The sequence below is a fragment of the Akebia trifoliata genome, chromosome 8 (genome assembly GCF_017979445.1).
Source record: "Akebia trifoliata isolate Shusen 1 chromosome 8, ASM1797944v1, whole genome shotgun sequence".
Lineage (NCBI taxonomy): Eukaryota > Viridiplantae > Streptophyta > Magnoliopsida > Ranunculales > Lardizabalaceae > Akebia > Akebia trifoliata.
The window spans coordinates 11,758,602-11,781,570 of record NC_141382.1 but is presented as its reverse complement, the minus strand read 5'-3'; the positions used below and the strand labels follow the sequence as shown (position 1 = coordinate 11,781,570).

Below are 22,969 nucleotides of genomic sequence, written 5' to 3'. Positions count from 1 at the left end.
TTTCGGGATATGGACATTACCTAAGGTTGCACTTCCCCCCCCTCAAAAAAAAAAAAAAAAAGTTTCCCAACGTACAACACGATAAATAAGAAACTACCTGTAAACACCCCAATTTGAACATGCCTCTACTTAAAAGGACCCAAAAAACTGGTTTTTTAGCAAAATCCACCAACGGGTCTAAAAAATCAAAATTCCTAAAAATTGACATTTTGATCAAGCCAAAAGGTCCTTAAGTCCTCCAAAGGTTTCATGGACCCACAATAAGACCTTCTAGACCCACTACCTTCTCCATCTCTCACCCCTCTAACCCCAAACTCATAAACGTCCTAAGCCCACCTAAGACCCACAATATTCAACCCTCTAAAAATCATTTTAGTCTTACCCTAAAACAAGCCTAATCCTAGCCAATGTCTTAACCTAATCCTAATCTCATGCAATTCAACTCTAGCCCAAACCCTAGACTCAAACCAATCCTAAGACCTAAACCAATTAAAAACCCAAACCTAAAGTCTATACCCTTATCCATATTCATACCCATGATCAACACCAATCAAGGTCTATGCAACCCTTGATCATCAAGGGAAACATTTGTCACCACCACCCCTCACCTAACAAAATCATTCTACCCAACTTCATTATCACACCTAAAAGTTACACAACTCATACTACAACCCATATCCCATGTCATAACATACCCCTATCACTTTCTCTAAACCCTCATCACAAGTTATCCTCATACCCCTTATCTTTAATCAACTCACCTAACGCATACCCCCATACCTTTTTGACACGTGTGTTCATTCCCTCCACCCTCGCAAAATATCAATAATCACCCCCTTACATCACCATTTTTCTAACCTTAACCTACTCTCCTTAACCCCAAATAATACTCAACCCATATGGGTTGAAAATTCCAACCTATTTGGATCTAAAATAGCCCACTCCTACTTTTCACGTATACCCTCCTCATAACCTTAAATTTCAAACACCTTACCCAAAAACCTCATGTCATTCTCTACATTTTTACATTTTCACCCCATCTTATCTCTAAAAATAACCCTTAACACCTATAAAACCTCCATCTCCTTTTCAAAAAGCTCATGCTTGAACACCCCCTCTCAAGACATCCCTTCCAATGTCTCATGCTTTAAGTCCTAAGAAATTCTAAAAAAAAAGCTCTCTTCAATCTCTACTCAATTCTTTCTCTCACTTTTTCTTCTCTAGGAAAGACTTTTATAATTTTATTAAGCACATAAGAACCTAAGAAGAAGAAAAAAAATGAAAGTTCAAGCCTTAATGTGGGTTTAGAATAAAGTTTTAATTTACGTAAATACCCCCATTTTCTCCCCTCTCCATATCCCCCCTATCTGTCCCCCTCATTTCTTTAATTTTGGTTTTAGAAGGCCATATGAAGTAATGAATACCCTCCCCTACCTCCGATAGATTAGACTTCGATTCAATCGAAAGTGTAGGGGTTGTAACCAATTTTAAAAGAAAATTGTTTTAAACACTCAAACACTTGGTGCACACACCATAATACTTGTTTTGAAGTTAAAGGTGATTGGACCCCTCTTCATTAGATGAGAGTGGGCCCACAACCGAGAAGTCGACATTTTTCAAAATTTATTCCTTCAAGGCAAAAAAATGGAAATGTCTCTTTTCTTAATGAGATGACCCTCACAATTTAAGTCGATATCAAAAGCCCATCGCATCCGAGGGCACAAAACCACCATTTCATCGAATTTTTTTATTTGTTTTATTTTTCTAAAATGATCATTTTGTTAAGTTACCATCTTTTAATGAAGAGAGAGATGCCTAACATCTTCTCCTCTCTCTAATTGAACCTAGATCCTAGGTGGATCAGTGTCCTAATCCGTACGAGTCACAAAGATGTTAAAACGACTTTTAAAAGATAATACTTTTTAGGTGACCATTCATACTCTTTTACAAAAATGAATGATGGTTACTTCAAATCCACGTATAAGTGATATTCAGATTTGAAAATCACGTATATGCACTACCCATAAAATCTTATTTTTATATAAATCACAAATCATTAGGAATATATATATAATTTCATTGACTTGAAATAAATAAATAAATAAAAAGCCTGAAATTGAGTCTAGCCATTGACTCTAAGAGTTACCAATTCCACTGAGTATAAGTGCTTAGTTGCTCCAAAAGTAAACCAAGTCAATTTGAGTAGATCTAGTTTCAAACCTTCTCGAATAGTTTTAAAACTATGCAAATAGGTAGACAAAAAAGCTAAATAGATAAGCTCTTCTTTATATATTCTTCTTTACAGCGCCTACTTGTGCCCACTAGGTTACAACATGTCACATATGTCCAAACCCAAGTTCGGTCCAATCAACATGTCATATATGTCCAATTTGTCCTACATGAGTTAATTGATTGAAGTCATTTTTGATGAGGATGAACTCTAAGACGAGGAGACCATCCTCACCAAAAATCAGCTAATTCTAAATCTTCTATCCCCATATTTATGAGTTGAAGAATCATAGACCGTCCACTTTTTGTAAACAACTTTTCAAAAGGTTAAAAGTTTCGGATTGGACTGATTTTTGGTGAGGATGATCTCCTCATCATAGAGATCACCCTCACCAAAGATTAGCTCAATCCAAAATAATTAACTCACATAGGATAAAACACGTTGTAGATATATGTGCACACGGATCCTGATCCATATATATATATATATGGATCATTTGTCATGTGCGTATTATACACGTAAGGGGAACCACCATAAAAATTAATCATGCTTTTTCTACAAAGAAAAAAAATATGTTTGAACAATGATCAGATAAGCTTAAGGTGGGACACACAGATATGACAAATGTACGATTGGGGTAGAGCAGACGACTCTGATCGATTCAATTATTCCATTGTACATACTTATACCAATCGGTAATAGGTTATCAAGAAAAAATAAACCCACTCGGTAACCAGTTCTCAATTGATTTTGACTGCGTTCAATAAGAGGTGAATGTATCCATTTGGTGTTTTTTCTTTGTAAAGTTGGTGCATTTTGCAAACATGTGGGGGCAACAAGTGTGAGTCCTATATTAAATTTTATCGATAAATGCAATATGTCAAATCTAGGTTTAAGAATGGCCCATTATGGTGTGTTTTTTCAAATTTATGTCTAAGAATCTTTAGATGTGATTGTATTAGTAATGACTCAGTTTTGACAAATTGTTTATTTGTTTTGATAGAGTTCTACTTTTAGGGTTGATTAAACTTGTTTTTTTAAAAGGTATTAATTCTTGTATTATCTGTGATGTATGATCCTCATAGCACTTGTTTCTGTTGGCCACTACTATCCTTTTTAAGGATGCCTTAGTGGACCAGTTACGTACATTAATGAAAGTTCTAAGGCCACTAAGAAACTATTTTTTGGGTGGTCATTTATTAGCCATCAAAAAACTTAGAAGGTATTATTAGGATATATTGTACGAAAAATCAACCAAAATAGGTTTGCTTTAAATTTTAAGTATTATAGAGCATAATAAAAAAGGTTTAAAATAACGGAATGTAATGGTTGATACGTATCGATATTGATTGAAATTGAGACGAAATATTCACCCCGAATCATTGAATGTTTTGGAAATATATCAAAATATGTCAATTTGTATTGAATACATCAGTCGATACCGTATTAGTTTATTCTTATATTATCAAATTCGTGTCGACTAGTCCAACCACGAATAGGTGTACAGTTTGTAAAATCAAACGAATCATGAACCCACCAAATTTTGGTCCGGTTCAACGAATCAAATATTTTTTTGATTAATTGTTGTTTTATTTTCATTGTTTATATTTAAAATTTGAATTATTTAAGTAATTTATTTCTATTTAATTTAAAAAAATTAATAGTATAATTGTAATTATAACTTGTATACTTGATATATATATGCACAACGAACCGACTAGAAAATCAAAGCGAACCCAAAAATGAATTTTCTCTACCTACCCCTATGAACCGGATTCATTTTAGATTGCAAACCACGAACTCTAAGCTCAAATTCAAATCGATCGAACCCACAAACCAGGGAACATAGATTTATTCATTAATCAAAACATTCAATTGAAACGATTGGTCTTGTCCATATTCCAAGGCATTGATTGATAGTATCTCAAAGGCAATCTAAGTGTGCATCCTAAGATCTGCACTTTCATAGATCATCCTATGTGCCATGGGAATTAGATTTTATTTCATTAGGAAAATAATCCCAAAAATGGAAAGACTCCTAAATAATAGATTATGTATTAAAGGAGGAGAGGTATGTAATATTCTAAAAATTAGTGAAAAGATTCTACAAAAATTATTTTGGCAATTGCTAGCTTCTTGCCATTAATCATAGTCATTGATCACATTCTACCAACTTATATACGATTGGTGTTATAGCCACGTTCTTGGGGTCACAACATTCATCCTATCTCCATTAGATCTGTTTTTGGGAGTAGACTTCTAAAAAAGCCAATTTTGATAAATTTGAGGGTCTAACTCAAAATCAATTGGCATTGAGTGGAGAGGCCAAGGAACTGGCAAGCAAATGAGTGTTTGATGTGGGAATAAACTCAACACACCCCCCGCACATATGGGTTGGATTGGGTCAAAGCACGTGGAGATATGAACTTGGTGACGCGGAAGAGAAAAAGACCTACCCTGATACCATAATAAATTTGAGGTTCAAATTCAAAACCAATTGACAATTAGTGGAGAGGCCCAAGAACTTATAAGGATAGAAACAAGGCAATAAGTGTTCAATGCGAAACTAAACTCAACAAATTTACTCTGCAATTTAGACAAAGATAGAATTGTGATATTGGGCGGAAATGAGTGATATTTCAGTAGATAAATTAACACCTAAAATAGCAAAAAAATCATCATATGCACCAGAAAGAAAGATTATTACGAGTCATACATAGTATTAGGTATCTACTGCGAAGGAAATTTGTCTAAAATTTCCTAAAGGTAGCAAAAGTCGAGTTATCGATGTGAGATGAGTCAAGAAAATTTGTGGATTCTACCTGTAGACACCTCAATTTGAACGGGCCACTTCTCGAAAGGGCCCAAAAATATCGATTTTCCAAATAAATGGGCCAACGGGCCTTAAGGGCCCAACTCATTGAAAATGAACATTTTTACCAAACCGAGGCCCCTAAGACCTCTCAATGGTTTAGGAGGCCACCAAAAGGACTCGGCCTACCTTACGACTTCCCAACATTCACGCTCCGCTTCCAAAATAAAAAACGTCAAATTTTCGATAAATTTCACTAACGGGCCTAAAAAGCCCGATTCGCCAACACGTGGCATTTTTGATCAAATTAATGATTGCAAAAATCTAAAAAAATTAAAAATTAAAAAGGTGAGACTTGAGATGCCTACCCCTCCTCTACTATCACTCTCCGCCTCCGTATTCGTAAAAATCATTTCTAAAACCCAAGCCCAACACCACAAAGCCCACAAATCATTAACCATATCCAATTCATTATCCAACCCACAATCCTAACCCATAAACCACAACCCACATCAACCAATCACTCTTTTATCATCAAAAGATGACACATGTCATCACCCATCTCACCTCCCTCACCCAACTACCTACCCCATTAATTGCTTTAAATCCCATCTACCCACACATCAACCCATCACCTTTTCTCTCAAATCAAACACATCTACCCACACCCCTAACCTATACCTCCCCTAATCTACCATCATCATTCCCTACAAAACCTACATCTACAACCTAAACCTACACCATCCTCTCAAGTCAAACACTCAACCTCTCCCATAACCTATCCCAACCCTTCATTTCCACCCACTTTAACACATGGCATCATCTCCCTCACCTCCCAAAATATCATCAACCACCTCTTTAAATCCTCCATGCTCTTAAATCAAATCACACACCCCCATCTTAAACTTACCTCACCAAACACTCCACCCAAATGGTTGGGTAGGATCCAAACCATTTGGGTCAAAACTCACCCATTTAACCCTCCTTACCTAAATACCCTCCAATCTCCTCTAAATTACACCCACTTCTCTCTCAAACTCAAACCATTCTACCCATTTCTTCACTTCACCCCATTATATCCCAAAATAACTCCTAAACATCTATAAATACCCTCCTCCTCTTCACCAAAAATGGCCCCCAACTTCTCATTACAAAACTTCTCCCCAACACTCTCTCTACTAACTACCATCACCAATTCTCACCAAGTTTACCAACTCTCTCTCACAAATCATCTACAAGTCTCACTAAAACAAAAGAAATCCCTACTCTCTCTAATCACCTCTTCCCATTCTCACACTCTCATATTATACTAAGGACTCAAGAAGACCCAAGCAAGAAGAAGAAAAGAAGAAACAAGATATAAGGTGGGTTTGAAGCACACCCCCCTCTCTTTCTCTAACCTTCTACTATTTCCTCTTCTACACCCCCTTCTTCTATTTTTTATTTACCCCTTTTGATGATTGGGCCCCAAGGCTAAGGTTCATAAGGGTCATTTCCATTAATGAAATGACCCTATGATCAAGCCGAAAATGAATCCCTACTTAGGGAACATATGCACCCACGTGGCACATTTTTTTCACCTTCTTTTAAAAATAAAAAATGATCGAGTTATTTGAGGTTACCGCCACGTGGCGGGGAGGAAAGGGTGCCTAACACCTTCCCTTTTCTCCAACCGAGCCGCTTACCCCGGATCTTAAGGTTTGATCCGTACCTTATCCACGTGAGTCACTAAAATGCCAAAATGTCACTTTTTTCAAAAATGCACATCGGGTGACCATTCACACCCACTTACAATATGAATGGTGGCGACTCCAAATCATTGTAGATGTAGTCATCATAATGACGAAATCACGCGTCTACACTACCTATAATTCATAAATTATATATTTCATGTGAAATATGGAAGGAAATCAAAATCAAATCTAGATAAGTAATTAGAAGACAAAGAATTTAAGGAAAATAAGTCTTGTCTCCATCTTATAAAATTGGTAAAAAAAACCGATAATTTGATAAAGTCACATCAACACTCCAAGAAAATAATTAATACATTGTATTTCCTCAGTTCAACTAACTAAATGGATTCATTGTTTCTAGATGGATTCAAGGCCATGGTAATCTTCAAAAGTATGTTTGGTCAATGGATCCAAATCCTTCAAAGATGTGGTGGGCTTGTCTTCATTCTAAATATAATGCCCTTCTTTGTCTTACTCACTAAAAGAAAGGATTTTTCCCATGTTGTTGTCGTGCTTACAATACTTTTCTTGACTCACACGATGTCTTACCTTCAGCTTGACACTTTTGACCTCGCACAAGGATTGCCTCTCTCCCACATAATAAAATTGAAGAAGCAAAATTTGATCCCCAACAATTATAAATAAAAAAAAGCCCAACACATTAAAATAAAATATATTTGATATTCTTTGTGAAAAAAAAAGGTAAAATACTCCTCATTTACAATTTAGTGCTGCTCATTTATATTGTATATAAAGTTTTGAAGGACATTTGTACTATCATTTGTGTCCATCACCTTTAAGATCATGCCATAGAGTGTGTGCGTTGCACTTGCACCTTAGGACTAATCCTTGGAAAAGACCATGGTCTATGAATTGGGCAAAAGCTCAAATATAAGTCCGGTCCACTATTTACAGAGATACCCAATTATATATAATAAAAAAAGGATTTTACCATATATATGTTGAGATATCATTCCTACCCATCACCATTGATATTGTGCCGTATAATATATATATGTGTGTGTCTTAGACTTATTTTGAATGCTTTTTTTATTTGACTAACCATTATAATTATCCTTTTGTTAAATCTACAAAACAATACCAATTGGACATTTTTATCTTTCAGTAATTGTAGTTGAGGGATAAATGTGAGATGAGAAATGAAGGGACATATATCAAAAATGTCTTAATGGAAGAAACATAGAGGAACACACAACGTTTTAATTCCCAACACAATGACCACGATTTAGAAAAGAAAATTGTATTATTGACCATCTAACTTTTAGAACTCTTGATTTACTTGTTATGGTCATTGCGGATCGGATCATACATATAGGATACAAAAATAAACTCTAGATATTTGATATTTTTTTTATTATTTTTGAATGAGATCTCAATTCCGACGATTTTATTATTAGATATCTTATAATTAAAATTCTTCTTTTTTCTGATCTGGTTCCTCCATCATTGCAACCCCAATTAGATTCAGGCATGAAAACTTTTTAATTATTGGGAGAATACAAGTGCTGTCTTTCATCACTGAAATTTACCAATTAATTCTTTTGAAATGAAAGTTAATTCATGAAATTAAATTAGTAATAATAGTTGTTAAATGATTGTCTTGTGGCTGTAGTTTAGTGGTAAGAATTCTACGTTGTGGCCGTAGAGACCTGGGCTCGAATCCCAGCAGCCACACAAAATAAAAATTTATTTTTATTTTTGATGTACAGTATGATTGCTTCTGAGCCTAATAAAACCGTTGGATCGAGAAAGACTTTTAGGCCATCCAACGGTTTGTTTTGTAGCATTCGTTGGGAATGATAGACGTTTAATCCATAATATAAAGTTCCAGTCCTTTTTCCCGCCAAAACGCACTGCACCTCTGGACATTTCCCGCCAAATCCTTTACAAGTTACAACGTCTCTGCTCTCATTCCCTAATCCCTAACCCTAAATCCTCTCTCTCTCTCTCTCTTTCTCCACACAGGGAACCATGAAGGATCTCGACTTCAATGCTGACCGAGGTAGCTCTCTCTCTCTCTCCTCTCTGTCCCTCTCTCTCTCTGGTTCTTAAGCAATTGTTGTTTCTGCAGAACTTGCAAAGGATTTTCTTGCCAACTTCACAGACGCAAATGGTGAAGCCAAATACCTAGATCTACTCGTAAGTCTCTCTCACTCTCTTCTCTGATCCATGATAGATAAATTACTTAATAAAAATCTAATTAAATCCATAACATAACCATCACCATTTCTTCTCTCTGCCTCTCAGCAAGAAGTTTCCAATCGCAAGATCCGATCCATCCAAATCCATCTAGATGACCTCTTCAATGTAAAACACCTCCCTCTCTGTTTCTCTTTAATTAAAATTATGAACTTTATTTATTACTAAAAAAAATTAATCTCTGTTTGGTTTGGTTTACTAGTACACAGACTTGGATGAGGAATTTCAAACACGGGTTACCGAAAATACACGTCGATATCTTAGTATTTTTGCCGATGCCATTGATGAGCTCATGCCCGAGCCAACGGAAGCATTTCCTGAAGACGATCGTGAAATCTTGATGACACAGAGGATGGATGAAGGAACTGAAAGTGGGGATGGTTCGGATCCGCACCAGAGAATGCCCGCGGAGATAAAACGGTTCTAGTGAGTTTTTAGAGAAACCCTTTTAGAGGGTGGTGATAATTTTCTTCTTAGAGTGGTGTTTTTTCTTGTTGAATTATCTATTTACATTCGCACATTATCAATTCTAAGTGTCAAATTTATCATAATTTGAGCATAATGTAGTCTGTAATTTTGTTTTATTTCACTTATACACTCTATTGCTTCTTAGAACATGTAGATGGAAATTTTGTGTTATTAATTTTTTTCAAGATGATTATATAACTAATTATATCATAAGTTTGCAATTTTTTCAAAATTTTAGTATATTTACATTATTATAAATGGAAATTTGGTCATAATTCAGACTTTAATCTCATTGTATATTTAGCCTAGAAAACCGGAGCAATTAGAAAACATTAATTTTTCATAATTTAAGCGTAATGTAGTCTCAGTTGTGTCATTGATCACTTAGATAATTTACTCCTGATATTTGATTTTTTATTTTCTACTAAAAAAAGCTCAAAAAAGTGTGCCTAGTTTTTTATTTGTAACCACATCTGAATATCCAAACTTTAGCTTTTGCTGATCTTTAGTGGATATAAGAAAAAATTGAATGTTGTATTGCTTTTATGATTTATCAAGAACGAACTAAGTTCTTCACTTTTTCTTCCTTGATGGGTCCCACTTGTGAAACGCAGCGAAGTTTATATAAAAACGTCTTCTAAGGCACATCCACATAAGATCAGAGAGGTTAAAGCATCTTGTATTGGTCAGCTTGTTAGGATTTCTGGTATTGTAACGCGATGTTCAGATGTTAAGCCATTGATGCAAGTAGCTGTTTATACATGTGAAGAGTGTGGTTTTGAAATTTACCAGGTAATAAGGCTAAGCCCTTCAATTATATATTGAGCAGACCTGTTAGTTTTTATCATTTTCTGTTCTATTAGGTTTACAATTACGAAGGTTTTTTAATTCCCTGCATTTTCAATTAAATGTTGATTATTTTCTAACTAATTCAGGAAGTTACTGCTAGAGTTTTCATGCCATTGTTTGAGTGCCCATCAAAACGCTGTCATACAAACAATACAAAAGGGAACCTCATCCTTCAGCTGAGAGCATCAAAGTTTTTGAAGTTTCAAGAGGTACTCTCCTCACTCCCTTGAAGTTTCTCTACAAATTCTCAGTATAAAATATTGTAGACTGCCTAAATAACATTATGCATTTCTAGTAGTTTTGTTTTTGTTTTTGTAATGTAGATGTGTAATTGCAGGCAAAGATCCAAGAATTAGCAGAACATGTTCCAAAAGGGCATATTCCACGGACAATGACCATTCATTTCAGAGGAGAACTCACTAGGAAGGTGTGTTGACATTTCAATATCACAATGCGTGAAGTTTCTTGTGAACTATAAAACTACAACCTTCAGTAACCGAAATACCTTAAGATATTTTGCCATTTTCTTTTAAGAGAATAAGGGTTTCCTGATATTGTATTCTAGGGATATCAATATCGACTACATAATCATGACATGATGAAATTGAAAGTGGTATGAATTGTAGCATAGACCAAAGATTGAATCAAGTGGAGATGCCAAAAACAAAAACAAAAAACGAAAAAATAAGAGAAATAAAGAGGAAACAACCAGACAAACTCGACACACGTTGACATAGTTCACCATAAATGGTTATATCCATGGGAGACAATGATTGAGTGCTTATAGTCTATGCGAATGTAAAAAAAAGTCATAAAACAATTGAGGGGGATCATTTGACAACCCAAAATATGTTGCCTTGGGGAATGGACATATTTTAAGGGTTTAATTTGGAAATGTTTTGATTTTGGGTTGCTTGTGTAATTTTTAAAGGTATGAATGGTTTTCGGTAACACTATGGTTGGGGTTGACCTAGGGATTTGTCTTTTACTTATTGAACCCTTGTGAAATGAAAAGAAAAGCCTTTTTTATGTCATTTTGAGAATTTACACTCCATTTGTAAAAGGAAATATTGAAGCTCCCAATAAACATGGGGTAGACCGACTCTAGGTCCATACATTTTAAGTTGAAACCCCAAGTAGGGTAAGATCGTGTGTGTATGTAGTACCAACTGTAAGTTGGAACCCCAATGAGTGTACCCCTCTGGGGTAGCTTTCCTGAAGGACTCTTCAGGCTTAGATGTTAGGCCTTCAACCCTCAGATTTGTAGGAGCTCATAAGGGCATACAAGACAGAATCCAAGACATCCATTGGCATAAAACCCAATGCTCACTTGTGCAGATAAGAACTTGAATATTTGATCCAATTTAATACAAATATAGTTATTTGATAAGCGCTTCAATTCTTGGGAAAAGCCTTCAATAATGTTTATAATAATGATGATACATGTATAGATTTTGATTTGAAGCAGATGCAATGTACATAGAGACTATTGTTTGTCTTTTCACACGGAGTTCATTTTCTTTGGTTCACATACTTGTGTGATGCTCATTTATTTTTTTGTTGGTCTTGGTCAGGTTGCTCCAGGTGATGTGGTTGATATATCAGGCATTTTTCTTCCAATTCCTTACACGGGATTTAAAGCAATGCGGGCTGGCTTGGTTGCGGATACATACTTGGAGGCCATGTCCATCACTCATTTCAAGAAAAAATATGAGGAGTAAGTCATTTTCATTTTTCAAATACTAAAAGGCACTTTGTGCACTTGGAAATGACCAAAAAACCATATCTTCACTTATATGCATTAATTTCTAACATGGAAAAAATATTATCCTGCAACTTTTAGAAAGTGAGATTTCCTTTTCATACTTTCATGACCATTATGCAGGAATGAAGCTTCCGCAGCAATTAGGCAATGAAATCTTGCCATGTAAATGATGTTTCGATCAAATAAAAAACATATTGATCAAACGAAGGCCTGAAAGAATTTTGGATTTTTAACTGAAATAAGTGAAATTTATGAGTTTTACATGTGCATGGTACATTCCTTGTATATATGCAAGGTATACGAGATGTGGTATGGTGTATCACAAATCCTCAGCATTATTTTTCTACCATTTCTCACTTTCTTCTTCCTCTGAACCGTCAGAAACAATCTTGCTTTTGAAGTGATTAATTAGTAACTAGGCTGGCTTTCTTGAAATTTGGATTAAGTTGCACATGAACACTACCATTAGTTCTTCCTCATGCCACTTGTTTTGACACGAAGAAAAGGTGTAATTTTCGTATGAAGAATAATTTGATTTAAGTTATGCAAAGAAACTGATAGAGGTTCTTAGCAGCAGTCTTGGAAACCAATATATCAAGACCAAATTATGAATTTGAGTTCATTATAAAATGCATGTCTATAAATTGAGCAGACCCAGATTAAATGAACTCAAGAAAGAAGGTAGTTTTGGTTCAAGCATTGTTAGTCCACACACTCTTCTTGGCAGTTCCTACCAAAAGTGCCATTGTCCACGAAATAGAAATCTTATGCAACCAAAGTAATAGAAGATTCATGCATATTTATTAGGTTTTCTTTGCTACAGATATGAGCTTAGAGGAGTAGAGGAAGAGCAGATTGCACGATTAGCTGATGATGGTGACATCTACAATAAGTTAGCCCAGTCTTTAGCACCTGAAATTTTTGGTCATGAGGATATAAAAAAGGCTCTACTTCTTCTCCTTGTCGGTGCCCCTCACCGGCAATTGAAAGATGGTATGAAGGTAAGAAAAGATATTGTGCTTAGCAACATGAATGATGAATCGGTTGTATACTATTTTTCCATTTAACTCTATCTTGAGCTATATGTTCAATATAGGGATTTGTCTTCACATCTTTTCTTGTACCAAAAAGCGAGCCCCTTTTCCCTGGCGCTGTTATTATTCCATGTTATACATACCCAGACCATTAAAACTGTCCTTTATATATCTACTATCAGAGATATTCCTCAACTCCATGTATACTTTGTCATCACTTAATTGAAGGTGTCTTTAATAATTTATCTCCAGTTGTGACCTGATAGAATTCTGCTTATTCAGCACAATCTCATTGAATTGTGAAAATTATGAAATTACTGTGTACAGTCTAATGGGGAACTTAGTTCTTGTTTTCCCGTTATATAAATTATGGTTAAGGATTAACAAAAATGACTGGTTATTTACATTTGTTCAGAAAATCAGTGTTTCTCGTCATGGTATTTCATATTTGTAGCCTAATTTATGGTAAATATACTCTCTTAATAATAAAGACTAATAGTTTTTCTTTTTTCAATTTGAAGTTATGGGTCTCATTCATTATTGCCACTATTTCCTAGCATTTTTTCCAAATACATGTCATTATCTATGACGTTGATTGGACTATGATGTTTTTTTGAAAGCATCTCACTCCTTTTGGAACTGCAGATCAGAGGAGACCTACACATTTGTTTGATGGGGGACCCCGGGGTTGCAAAAAGTCAGCTTCTCAAGCACATAATCAACGTTGCACCAAGAGGAGTGTACACCACAGGCAGAGGAAGTAGTGGGGTTGGCCTAACTGCTGCTGTCCAGAAGGATCCAGTCACAAATGAGATGGTTCTTGAAGGAGGAGCTCTGGTGAGATTTTATGACTAACTTATGGGTGCATTTTATTCCTCCATTCAATCACATCTAGAGAACCTATGAGCTTGCTAACTATCATATAAGTCTATTGTGTTAGTTTCTATATTATATGATACTTTAATAGATGCTAAACTATGCTTGGGGCTTCCATGTAAATGCTACGTCGGTTACGTGCCCATGCTGTGTCCCTGATGTGCCCCCTTTGTCATAGGTTTTGTTTTGCTTGTAAATGATACTGTGTGAGCAAGAATGAGTGAAATTTCTTGTAAATGATCCGGAGCCAGCAAGCTCATTTGTCCGGGTTGTGAATGTTCGATTGTCCAAAATGTGAGTGGCGACCCTATTCACAGTGAAACCAAAGGTGATTTATTACTTCGAACCAAATAGTCAGAGATCCAAGGGTGTCCTTTTCTCAAAGTCAGCTATAAGTTTCAGAGATGAATTTGAGATTCAAATGGGTAGGATTGTCTATGTTTCAGGTTCTTGCGGATATGGGCATTTGTGCAATTGATGAATTCGACAAGATGGAGGAATCAGATCGGACAGCAATCCACGAAGTTATGGAGCAGCAGACTGTCAGCATAGCTAAGGCTGGGATCACCACTTCCCTCAATGCAAGAACTGCAGTTCTTGCTGCTGCAAACCCTGCTTGGTACAAATCTGCTCTCATAAATTTTTACTCAAATTCACTTGCTCATGTTAAAAAGTCATTTCTTTTGGTGTCTTTAAGGAAGTGAAGTAGTCTCTTTGCAAGAGAGAAGACACATTTACTGTTATAACCTTTTTTTATTTTTTTTTGCTTAATAGGGGAAGATATGATCTACGGAGAACTCCAGCTGAAAATATCAATCTTCCTCCAGCTCTGCTATCACGTTTTGATCTCCTATGGCTGATATTAGATCGGGCAGATATGGATAGTGACCTTGAATTGGCAAGGCATGTCGTCTATGTCCACCAGAACGAAGAATCTCCTGCTCTTGGGTTTACTCCACTAGAACCATCTATTCTTAGGTAATTCTCCTAGATTATAAGTTCCAAAGTATAAATTGTAGTTCCTGAGAAACATTGTCTTTTGATTGTTTTTCTAAGAACAGTTGCAGTGACTTATGACATGTAATATTCTTGAGATTTTGGGTCTACTTTACTTTTGGAGCGAACTGTTAACAAACCATTTACCCCAAATGACCGATATGATGGGGAAGGCACAACTATAATATAAGAGGGTCACAAGTTGAACTGAGGCACGATACGTGAGCACATGACACCCGAGAGGGGAGGCAGATGATACAACACTCAACACTCCTCACTCCTCACCCATGAGGATGGAAAATTCCTCGAGGAGACTCGAACCCGTGACCTATACGAACCTAGCGCTCCGATACCATGATAAGTTTGGGGGTCCAACTCAAAACCAATTGGCAATGAGTGGAGAGGGCCAGGAGCTTATAAGGAGAGAGACAAGACACTGAGCATCGGACTTAACTCAACACAAACTAAACACTGATTTCACGGGCCTCCTTTCAGGATTTTATTTTCAGATGGAATTCTATTTGTGATTTATAATCTCTTTAGCTTGTACTGTAGGCTTTAATGCTTGTTCTTTTTATTCTTTTTGCCTTTGCGTGTAGGGTGGGCTATCTTAGCCTCCATTTTTCCCCCTTCATTTATAAAATTTACAATTGTCAAAAATATATATATATATTATATATATTATATTTAATTTAATTATTTTTTAATATTATTTTATCATTTAAAATACATATTTTATTTTTTACAATTAATGAAATTTATTATTTCTTGTATTTCCAAAATTTTCCCAGTTTTTGCTGATTTTTTCTGAAGCTTTACCTTGCCAAATTGTTCCCAACCATTAGTACTTTTTAATGGAAAAAAACCCATGTAAAAACATTACCATTTGTGATTCTCTTTGATGTAAACCAGAGCATACATCTCAACAGCAAGAAAAATATCCCCATATGTACCAAAGGAGCTTGAAGAGTATATTGCAAGTGCATACACGAGCATCCGGCAAGATGAAGCTAAATCAAATAGCCCCCATTCTTACACGACCGTGCGAACTCTACTAAGCATTCTAAGAATATCCTCTGTAAGTCAGTCATTTCCATTGTTCTCTTTTATATAATATCTGCCAGTATCCTGCAAATTTTTGGGCTGTCTAGATATTGGGATGGAGAAGTATCAATTATGCATTTTATTCTTTTGTTGAATATGGAAACATAAAGTTGATCCAAGTCAATTTGTTTGCAGGCACTAGCAAGGCTCAGGTTCTCGGAAACTGTTGCTCAGAGTGATGTGGATGAAGCATTGAGGTTGATGCAGATGTCAAAGTTCTCACTTTATTCGGATGATCGCCAGAAATCTGGTCTAGATGCCATCTCTGATATTTACTCAATTGTGCGAGACGAAGCATCGAGGATGAACAGAATGGATGTGAGCTATGCCCATGCACTCAACTGGATCTCAAGAAAGGTTAGTTTTATGTTCGTAAAATGTTAGTACTATTCGTCCCACATGTGGCGCAAACTTGGTGCCACATAATGGACCCATTTTGCTGGGTTTTTTTTTCTTTTCCTTCAATGACTAGTGTACTCAAAAGATGTAGTTTTCATCATTCATTGATACGTTGATCTCCCATTAACAATTACTGAGTTTTGAGAGGTTGTTTGTATGTGGGCAGGGATACAGCGAAGCTCAATTGAAGGAGTGCTTAGAGGAATATGCATCTCTGAATGTGTGGCAGATCCATCCAAACACCTTTGATATTCGATTCATTGATGCCTGATGTTTTTTTTTTATCTATGAGTTATATGATTTAGCAATCTATCTCCAAAAACAAATGGGCTTTGATCACCAAGCCCCTGATGGAAAGCTTGGTTAGGGTAGGTTAGTATTCTCTTCAGGCCAACCCTGTAACTGCAATTCATTAATATAATTTCAAGGTGTTTTAATGTTGGACGCATTTAATTTGGTTGGATCTCTATTGAACTTCATATAAATTATGGAGTTTGTACCCAGGTGCAACTTGCCAAATGATCCTATCTTGCAAATAAGCGGATCTTAGGTACTAGTCTCAGATTTAATTTCAAATTCTGGTCTGTAAGCCGATCCAATAGACCTGATTATTTTAAAAATCATCGTTAGGCATGGTGTTTGACTGGCAGGAAAGTCACATGCAGAACTAGAGAAGTTGGTCCTCTTGGAATGAAGATAGACTCCGTGCAAATGATGGTGTATCCTTATTTTGTGAATCCCTTTAAAACTGAATGGTATCTAGAATCCTTATAAATCCACGAAGCCCTATTGTTATTAGTCGTGCTGGATTGACCTTAAGATTGTACCTCACATCTCACTTTCCTGATGTAGAAGTGGGTAGGTGATGTAGTGGAAGTATGTGAATCAATAGATTTGACAAGTTGTGTTTAATAGAACATTTTAAATCAATTTAAATCAATAGATTCAATTGACAAACAAGCAATAATTTGAAAAAAAAAATATAGCACAAGGTTAAAAAATAATTAAAAGAGAAAAAATACTTGAATTAATTGATTGATTTCTTATTAATTTTCGGATTAGAATTTTTTATATAGATAATTTCATCGTAACAATTTAGAATTCTACTAAAATATTAAAAATTAACATTCCTAACATATTTATAATATAATATTAATTTTCTAATCGTCTTAGAACTCAAATTGGACACTTTTAATTATAGTCTAAATAATAAAAACGAATTTAAAATAAATTAGAAGTTAATAAGAAATTGTACTCCTAACATAGCACTAAAAATAAAAATAAAATCTAATAAAATTAAAAAACTACTTAAAATTGTAGATGTCTTACATCAGTATGAACCATAGATGCTTTTCATTGAGATACAAGTGAAAAGGCATCAATGGTTCATACACTTCCATGTCAAGAAAGTGCAATGTGAAGTACAATCTTGAGGTCACTTCAACATTATTCTTGTTACATGGTCCAAGGAGATCTCCCATGTCAATAATAAATTTGATGAATTGCATTTGTTCATGGCAAACAACGAAGGAATTAAGAGAAAAAAGAGAATAAGACGATAGTAATCTTAGGGGCATTTTATAAAATCATAGCTGAAACAAACTAAAAGATGGTAGCAAGACCAGCTAGATCAATAAATTCAAAACAAAAGCATTCCGAAAAATGTAGGGGTAGTTCCAATAGACTATAAACTCAAGAGAAAATCAGTTGAGATGGTATGAACATGTTCAATGAGGCTTGTTGTAAGTCCCAATCAGAAGAAGAAATATTCAAGTTGAAGGTAGGTCGTAAAAGAGTAAAGGAAGGACCCTATAAGAACTTGGATGGAGATGGTGTGGAATGGACAAAGAGATTTCATCTAGCCGACCTCAAATCCTCAGATAAGGTTTTGTTGTTGTATTTACTTGAAATTTTTGATCCGGCACAGCATGAATAACTAGGCTGTTGAATCCTCAATAAATTACTATTATATTTTCAAAAGGTGGTATCTTCCTAGTTTGGTAAGAATTCCAACACAGTTATTTTCATAATCATTGAGACTGAAAAGTGCTTCAACTTGGTGAACAAAATCATCAACACTGTAACAGAATATTTACAATATTAACCACAATGAATCAATTATAAATTGTTATATCTAGTTTAACACATCATACAAGAAGGGGTTTATAAGGAACAAAGCTTAAAACATTTCAGCTTTCTAAAGGCACTTCTACTGTTCTAAACCTATCGTGAGAAATTTACTTATTCTTAATTGATGATAAAACAAAGAGAAATTGAAGTGTGTGGGAGAAGCAAAAAATCATGTCTTCATGTTGGAAAGAGGTGTACCAGAATCCTCGGATATGGCTGGAGGCTCACTGAACCCTTCAACAACTTCACCTACTCCTCGAGCACTCATCTCACTGAAGCTCCTCTTTTTTGAAGATGAACCTGAATTTTCTATTTCTTTCTCCTTCTCAGATTGGGGTTCAATGCTTGATGGAGGAAATGGTGGAGGTTCTTGTCCGCTTAATCGATAGAAGACTCTTTCAACAGTTTCGCTTATTTCCTTCCCTAATCCATCGTCTTCAAGAATCAATTCCCAAACTGATTTGGAGGCCTTCTCAAGTACTGGAGTTCTTCACAATGCCAGCAAGACAATCAAAATTAGATAAAATGACTTTTCAATTAAACTACGTAAATCTAGAAGTTGTCAGAAAATGTGGATTCTACAATGATAAAATTACAATCCCATATCATAAGAAAATGTGGACCTCATCAGAGATCATAACGATTCATCCTAGACTTATTTTCTGGTCCCTTTTCTATTTTCTTCCCAACCATCCCAAAGATAGTGAAAATTGATGGTTACGATCAGACTATTAGATAATTTTCTGGCATAGAAATCTCTAAATGGGACCAAATAATTGATGGATCCGAGCCCCACGTATGTGTGCCCTGTGACTCATGCCCATAACATTAATAGGGTGGAATCATTCCACACCTTTATTATTGGGATCAATTCACGTTATATTGGTAAATATGCAGGGACCCAATCATACAAGCAACACTAAGACTTACTCGAGCTCCTGTCGAAGTGAATCAAAAAGCTCCCTTTTGGTCTGTTTTTCTGCTCCAGGGGTATTAAGAACCTTACTTTGCTCCACCATTGTGATTGTGTTATTCTTCAGCTCCTCCTGTCATCCAAAACAACCAACCATGTTTGAACAATATTTTTTCAATATCCATCGCTCCCAACACACATCGGGTTCACTCTTCGGCATTTCTACTCGACCAAAATTTTCGAAAGTGGTCCTTATCATGGTTTCAAAAGTGGCCTGAGACCAAGATGACTTGCCCAAGTCATTTCAATATTGTTCGTGAATGAAACTAGTTGCCATGGGCAATTTCTCTTTTCTCTCACATTCTTTTTTTATATCGATTAAAAGAGGGAGGAGTGCAACATGATGACTTCTCACGAGGTCGCCCATCCTAGATTCTTATTCTTTTTCTCAATCAAATCCGGGGAAGACCTTTTATATCAACCGAGAAGACATCTTGCTGAATCATCTCGGTATCGTTCTTGAAGACGAAATTCTAAGATTGAAAACCATGATCTTGCTTTGGTCCACTCTAAACATGTTGGTAAAAAAAAAGGGCTTCTTTGAAACAACAATTGAGTTTCATTAAAGAAGGACCACTTAGCTCAGTGGTAAGACCTTGTGGAGGTTGTTCCCAAGGTCTTAGGTTCAAACCCCTTGAACCCCTTCTTATGCTGGTCAGGGTTTGCCTTAATCTGTTCACCTTTCAAAAAATAAAAAATAAAAAATAAAAATTGAGCTTCATTAAACAGTGCTTGATTCATTAATAATACCAATAGTTCAAGAACCCATGAAAGTCTTATAAACCAAAACTTCGAAAATTAATTGAAATCCATTAAACAGTTTAAATTATCTTTAAAACAGACATAAAATTAATAGAAACAACTGTACAAGATATCCATAAAGATTTACAAAACTAAAAATTTGAAAATTGAATTAAAACTGATAGTTTAGGAATCGATTCACTTACATTAGCTTTGAGTTGATTGATTATTTTCAATCTGATAGCATCGATGGTACCATCGTTCATTAAGGACTCCAAAACATCTTCAGGAGTTATCACAGAAGATCCCATCTTCAAATCAAACAAAGAATGCTCAATTGTTCACCTGCAACAATAATAAGAGTTGTAATTCAACATTAATTAGGGTTTTCAGAAGCCCTAGATTCAATCCTCATGTTGAGAGCCTTAGTTTTGTTAATTGAGACCAATGTTTAATTATGGTTGAAGAAACGATTTCTTTGGTAAAGAAAAAAAAAACCTAATTTTATTATATTCTCACAGAAGGACAGAACAAACAAAGAAATCGCATACTTGTATCATAATTCGAGTTGTCGAAGAATCAAAACTCAACAAACTACATGAAGTGCCACGTGGCAAGTCTTTGGGTCCATGTTGAACGTTTGGTTCACGGAAAAATGTTGACGGTTGTAACGGTGTCGTGGCAATATCATTATTATAATTTAAACGATTGCACTATGTTATAAATGAAAGGGAAAATTACTTAAAAGGACCCTCTTTCTAAATACTCCCTAAGTTTTCTACGATTGCTTGTCAAGACATTTATAAACTTTTCTTTTCTAAATGGTCATTGAACCTCATTCTCTCCGTTACCAATATGTGAAATGTCAAAATAATCCTTTCCTTAGTTGTCGATAATATAAAGTCTTAGAAGTCCTTCTAATATATCGATCTTGCTCTCATTATCATCGGGGAAGGTCAAAAAGGTTTATAAAGGATTTTTAGAGGGTATGTATGATGAGTCGTGCTAGAGTGACCTCAGTAGAGGACACACAGGAGGACACCTTGACGTGGTGGCGCACGCATATCTATAAATGCATTTTACTTGTATGTCGGAGAAATGCATCTATGGGCATGCACGCCACCATATAAAGGTGTCCCCCAGTGTGTCTCCCACTAAGGTCACTCCAATATTAATCATGTATGATTTAGGATTTTTTTTTTTTTTTTTTTTTTTTTTGAGGTCTTTAATCATTTTTTTCATAAAAATATGATCTTTTTATGGTTCATTAGGTTCGAAAATGAAAATAGAGATTCATTGTCATTTTTTTTGAATTTTTTTTTAAAATTTGTTGTTTTCTTATCAGAGAAGATGAGTAGCTCGATTTTTACAGTGTCGATTTCAATTTGTATTACCGTCAAATTTGATAGTATTAATGTTATGAACTCAACGGTAATTTCTTTCGAATTCGACAGTAATTTATTAAACAAAATGACTTTTTTATTTTAAAAATCCTTGATTCTTATTTATAATGGTGTAATTATCGAGTGATATTGAACTCAAGTTAGGTAATTTATTTTCTTACTTTTTTTAGCTTATTGAAAACACAACATGGAAAGTATAAACATTGAAAATAAAAACATAATTTCTACATAACATACAAAGGAAATTATAACAAGAAAGGAAAACATAACTTAGAAAGAAAAATCTAACTTAATCTGAGTCACTTTCATCAATCATATTTTGCCCTCCAAAATGTAAAAGAACAAGTAAATGTACTTGATCTTTTGTTGCCACATGTATTTCAGCTAAATGGCTTATTTTGAATTAATTCATTTGCTAATAATTTTTGAAGTATTTAAAAAATACTTAAAATTCACTTTTACACATTTCATCACCATATTCATGCTCCCAAAACATAATTTGCCGCTTCTCATTTGTCCTTACCTTAGAGCAACTCCAATGCAACTAGGCATTTCAAGGAGGCAAATGGGCTAGGCATTTGATTGTGGAGAGCCTATTTGCCTATTGAAGTGGTCTCCACTCCAACGCAAATAGGCATACGGCTCTCTAATAGATATTTTAAATTTTTAATTCTACTAAAATCAAATAAATTATAAAAGTTAAAATTTTGTTCTTCAAAACAAAATTAATATTTCACATCATGCTTTCAAAATTCAAAATTCAAAATTCCTTATCAAAATTCAAAATTGAAATAAAATTTCAAATCCCTCTCTCAACTGACAATTTTAAATTTAAGTTTTAAATTCTAAATTTTGCTAATGTCAAAATTGGAATCCTAGTCTCAGCCAAAAAGATTCAAAATTCTGCTATCTACCGAGAAGATTGAAATTTCATATTCAAAATCCCGTTCTCAATCGACAAGATTAAAATTCAAAATCCCACTCTCAGTTAACAAGATTCAAATTCAAAATCCCGCTCTCTAAAATTTTGAAACCATCTATAAATATAAACATTTTCTCTTTCATTTTCACCAAGTTCTACTACATCTTTTCTCTATCTCAATTTCATTTTCTCTTTAAACATCATTTTGATGTCTCATTTTATAGACATTTTAAGATTTATCTTTGATGATGAATCTAAGGATGACGATGTAGAGGTGATAACAAGATTGCTTATAAAAGAAAAATAGTCAAATA

General features: G+C 34.9%; 2 protein-coding genes and 1 non-coding gene across 3 annotated transcripts; 2 read left to right on the top strand and 1 right to left on the bottom strand.

Moving 5' to 3' along the window:
- The first annotated feature begins 8,398 nt into the window (after positions 1-8,398).
- TRNAH-GUG (transfer RNA histidin (anticodon GUG)) lies at positions 8,399-8,470 on the top strand. Its single transcript has one exon. It is a non-coding gene; the product is annotated as a tRNA-His (tRNA).
- A 183-nt stretch (positions 8,471-8,653) lies between these two features.
- On the top strand, positions 8,654-16,987 carry PRL (Minichromosome maintenance (MCM2/3/5) family protein). The gene is made up of 15 exons (XM_086450649.1): positions 8,654-8,798; positions 8,868-8,935; positions 9,044-9,103; positions 9,198-9,421; positions 10,078-10,255; positions 10,399-10,521; positions 10,650-10,739; positions 11,887-12,029; positions 12,901-13,078; positions 13,757-13,948; positions 14,434-14,606; positions 14,762-14,965; positions 15,896-16,061; positions 16,223-16,444; positions 16,653-16,987. The coding sequence occupies exons 1-15, from the start codon at positions 8,768-8,770 to the stop codon at positions 16,755-16,757; spliced, it is 2,157 nt and encodes a 718-aa protein (XP_086306775.1). The 5' UTR covers positions 8,654-8,767; the 3' UTR covers positions 16,758-16,987.
- A 1,590-nt stretch (positions 16,988-18,577) lies between these two features.
- LOC147396121 (uncharacterized) lies at positions 18,578-20,868 on the bottom strand. Its single transcript, XM_086450650.1, has 3 exons — positions 20,537-20,868; positions 19,547-19,662; positions 18,578-19,104 (listed from the first exon to the last, which is right to left on the bottom strand). The coding sequence occupies exons 1-3, from the start codon at positions 20,639-20,641 to the stop codon at positions 18,786-18,788; spliced, it is 540 nt and encodes a 179-aa protein (XP_086306776.1). The 5' UTR covers positions 20,642-20,868; the 3' UTR covers positions 18,578-18,785.
- Positions 20,869-22,969: the final 2,101 nt, after the last annotated feature.

Bases quoted from the DNA above. Each gene is read 5' to 3' on its own strand.
- PRL (XM_086450649.1), top strand. From the start codon at position 8,768: ATGAAGGATCTCGACTTCAATGCTGACCGAG. The intron at 8,936-9,043 runs GTAAGTCTCTCT...TCTGCCTCTCAG, and splicing joins CCAAATACCTAGATCTACTC to CAAGAAGTTTCCAATCGCAA. The intron at 13,949-14,433 runs GTGAGATTTTAT...TCTATGTTTCAG, and splicing joins TTCTTGAAGGAGGAGCTCTG to GTTCTTGCGGATATGGGCAT.
- LOC147396121 (XM_086450650.1), bottom strand. From the start codon at position 20,641: ATGGGATCTTCTGTGATAACTCCTGAAGATGTTTTGGAGTCCTTAATG. The intron at 19,663-20,536 runs GTAAGTGAATCG...TTTGGATGACAG, and splicing joins TCAATCAACTCAAAGCTAAT to GAGGAGCTGAAGAATAACAC. The intron at 19,105-19,546 runs GTAAGTCTTAGT...GGCATTGTGAAG, and splicing joins TCACTTCGACAGGAGCTCGA to AACTCCAGTACTTGAGAAGG.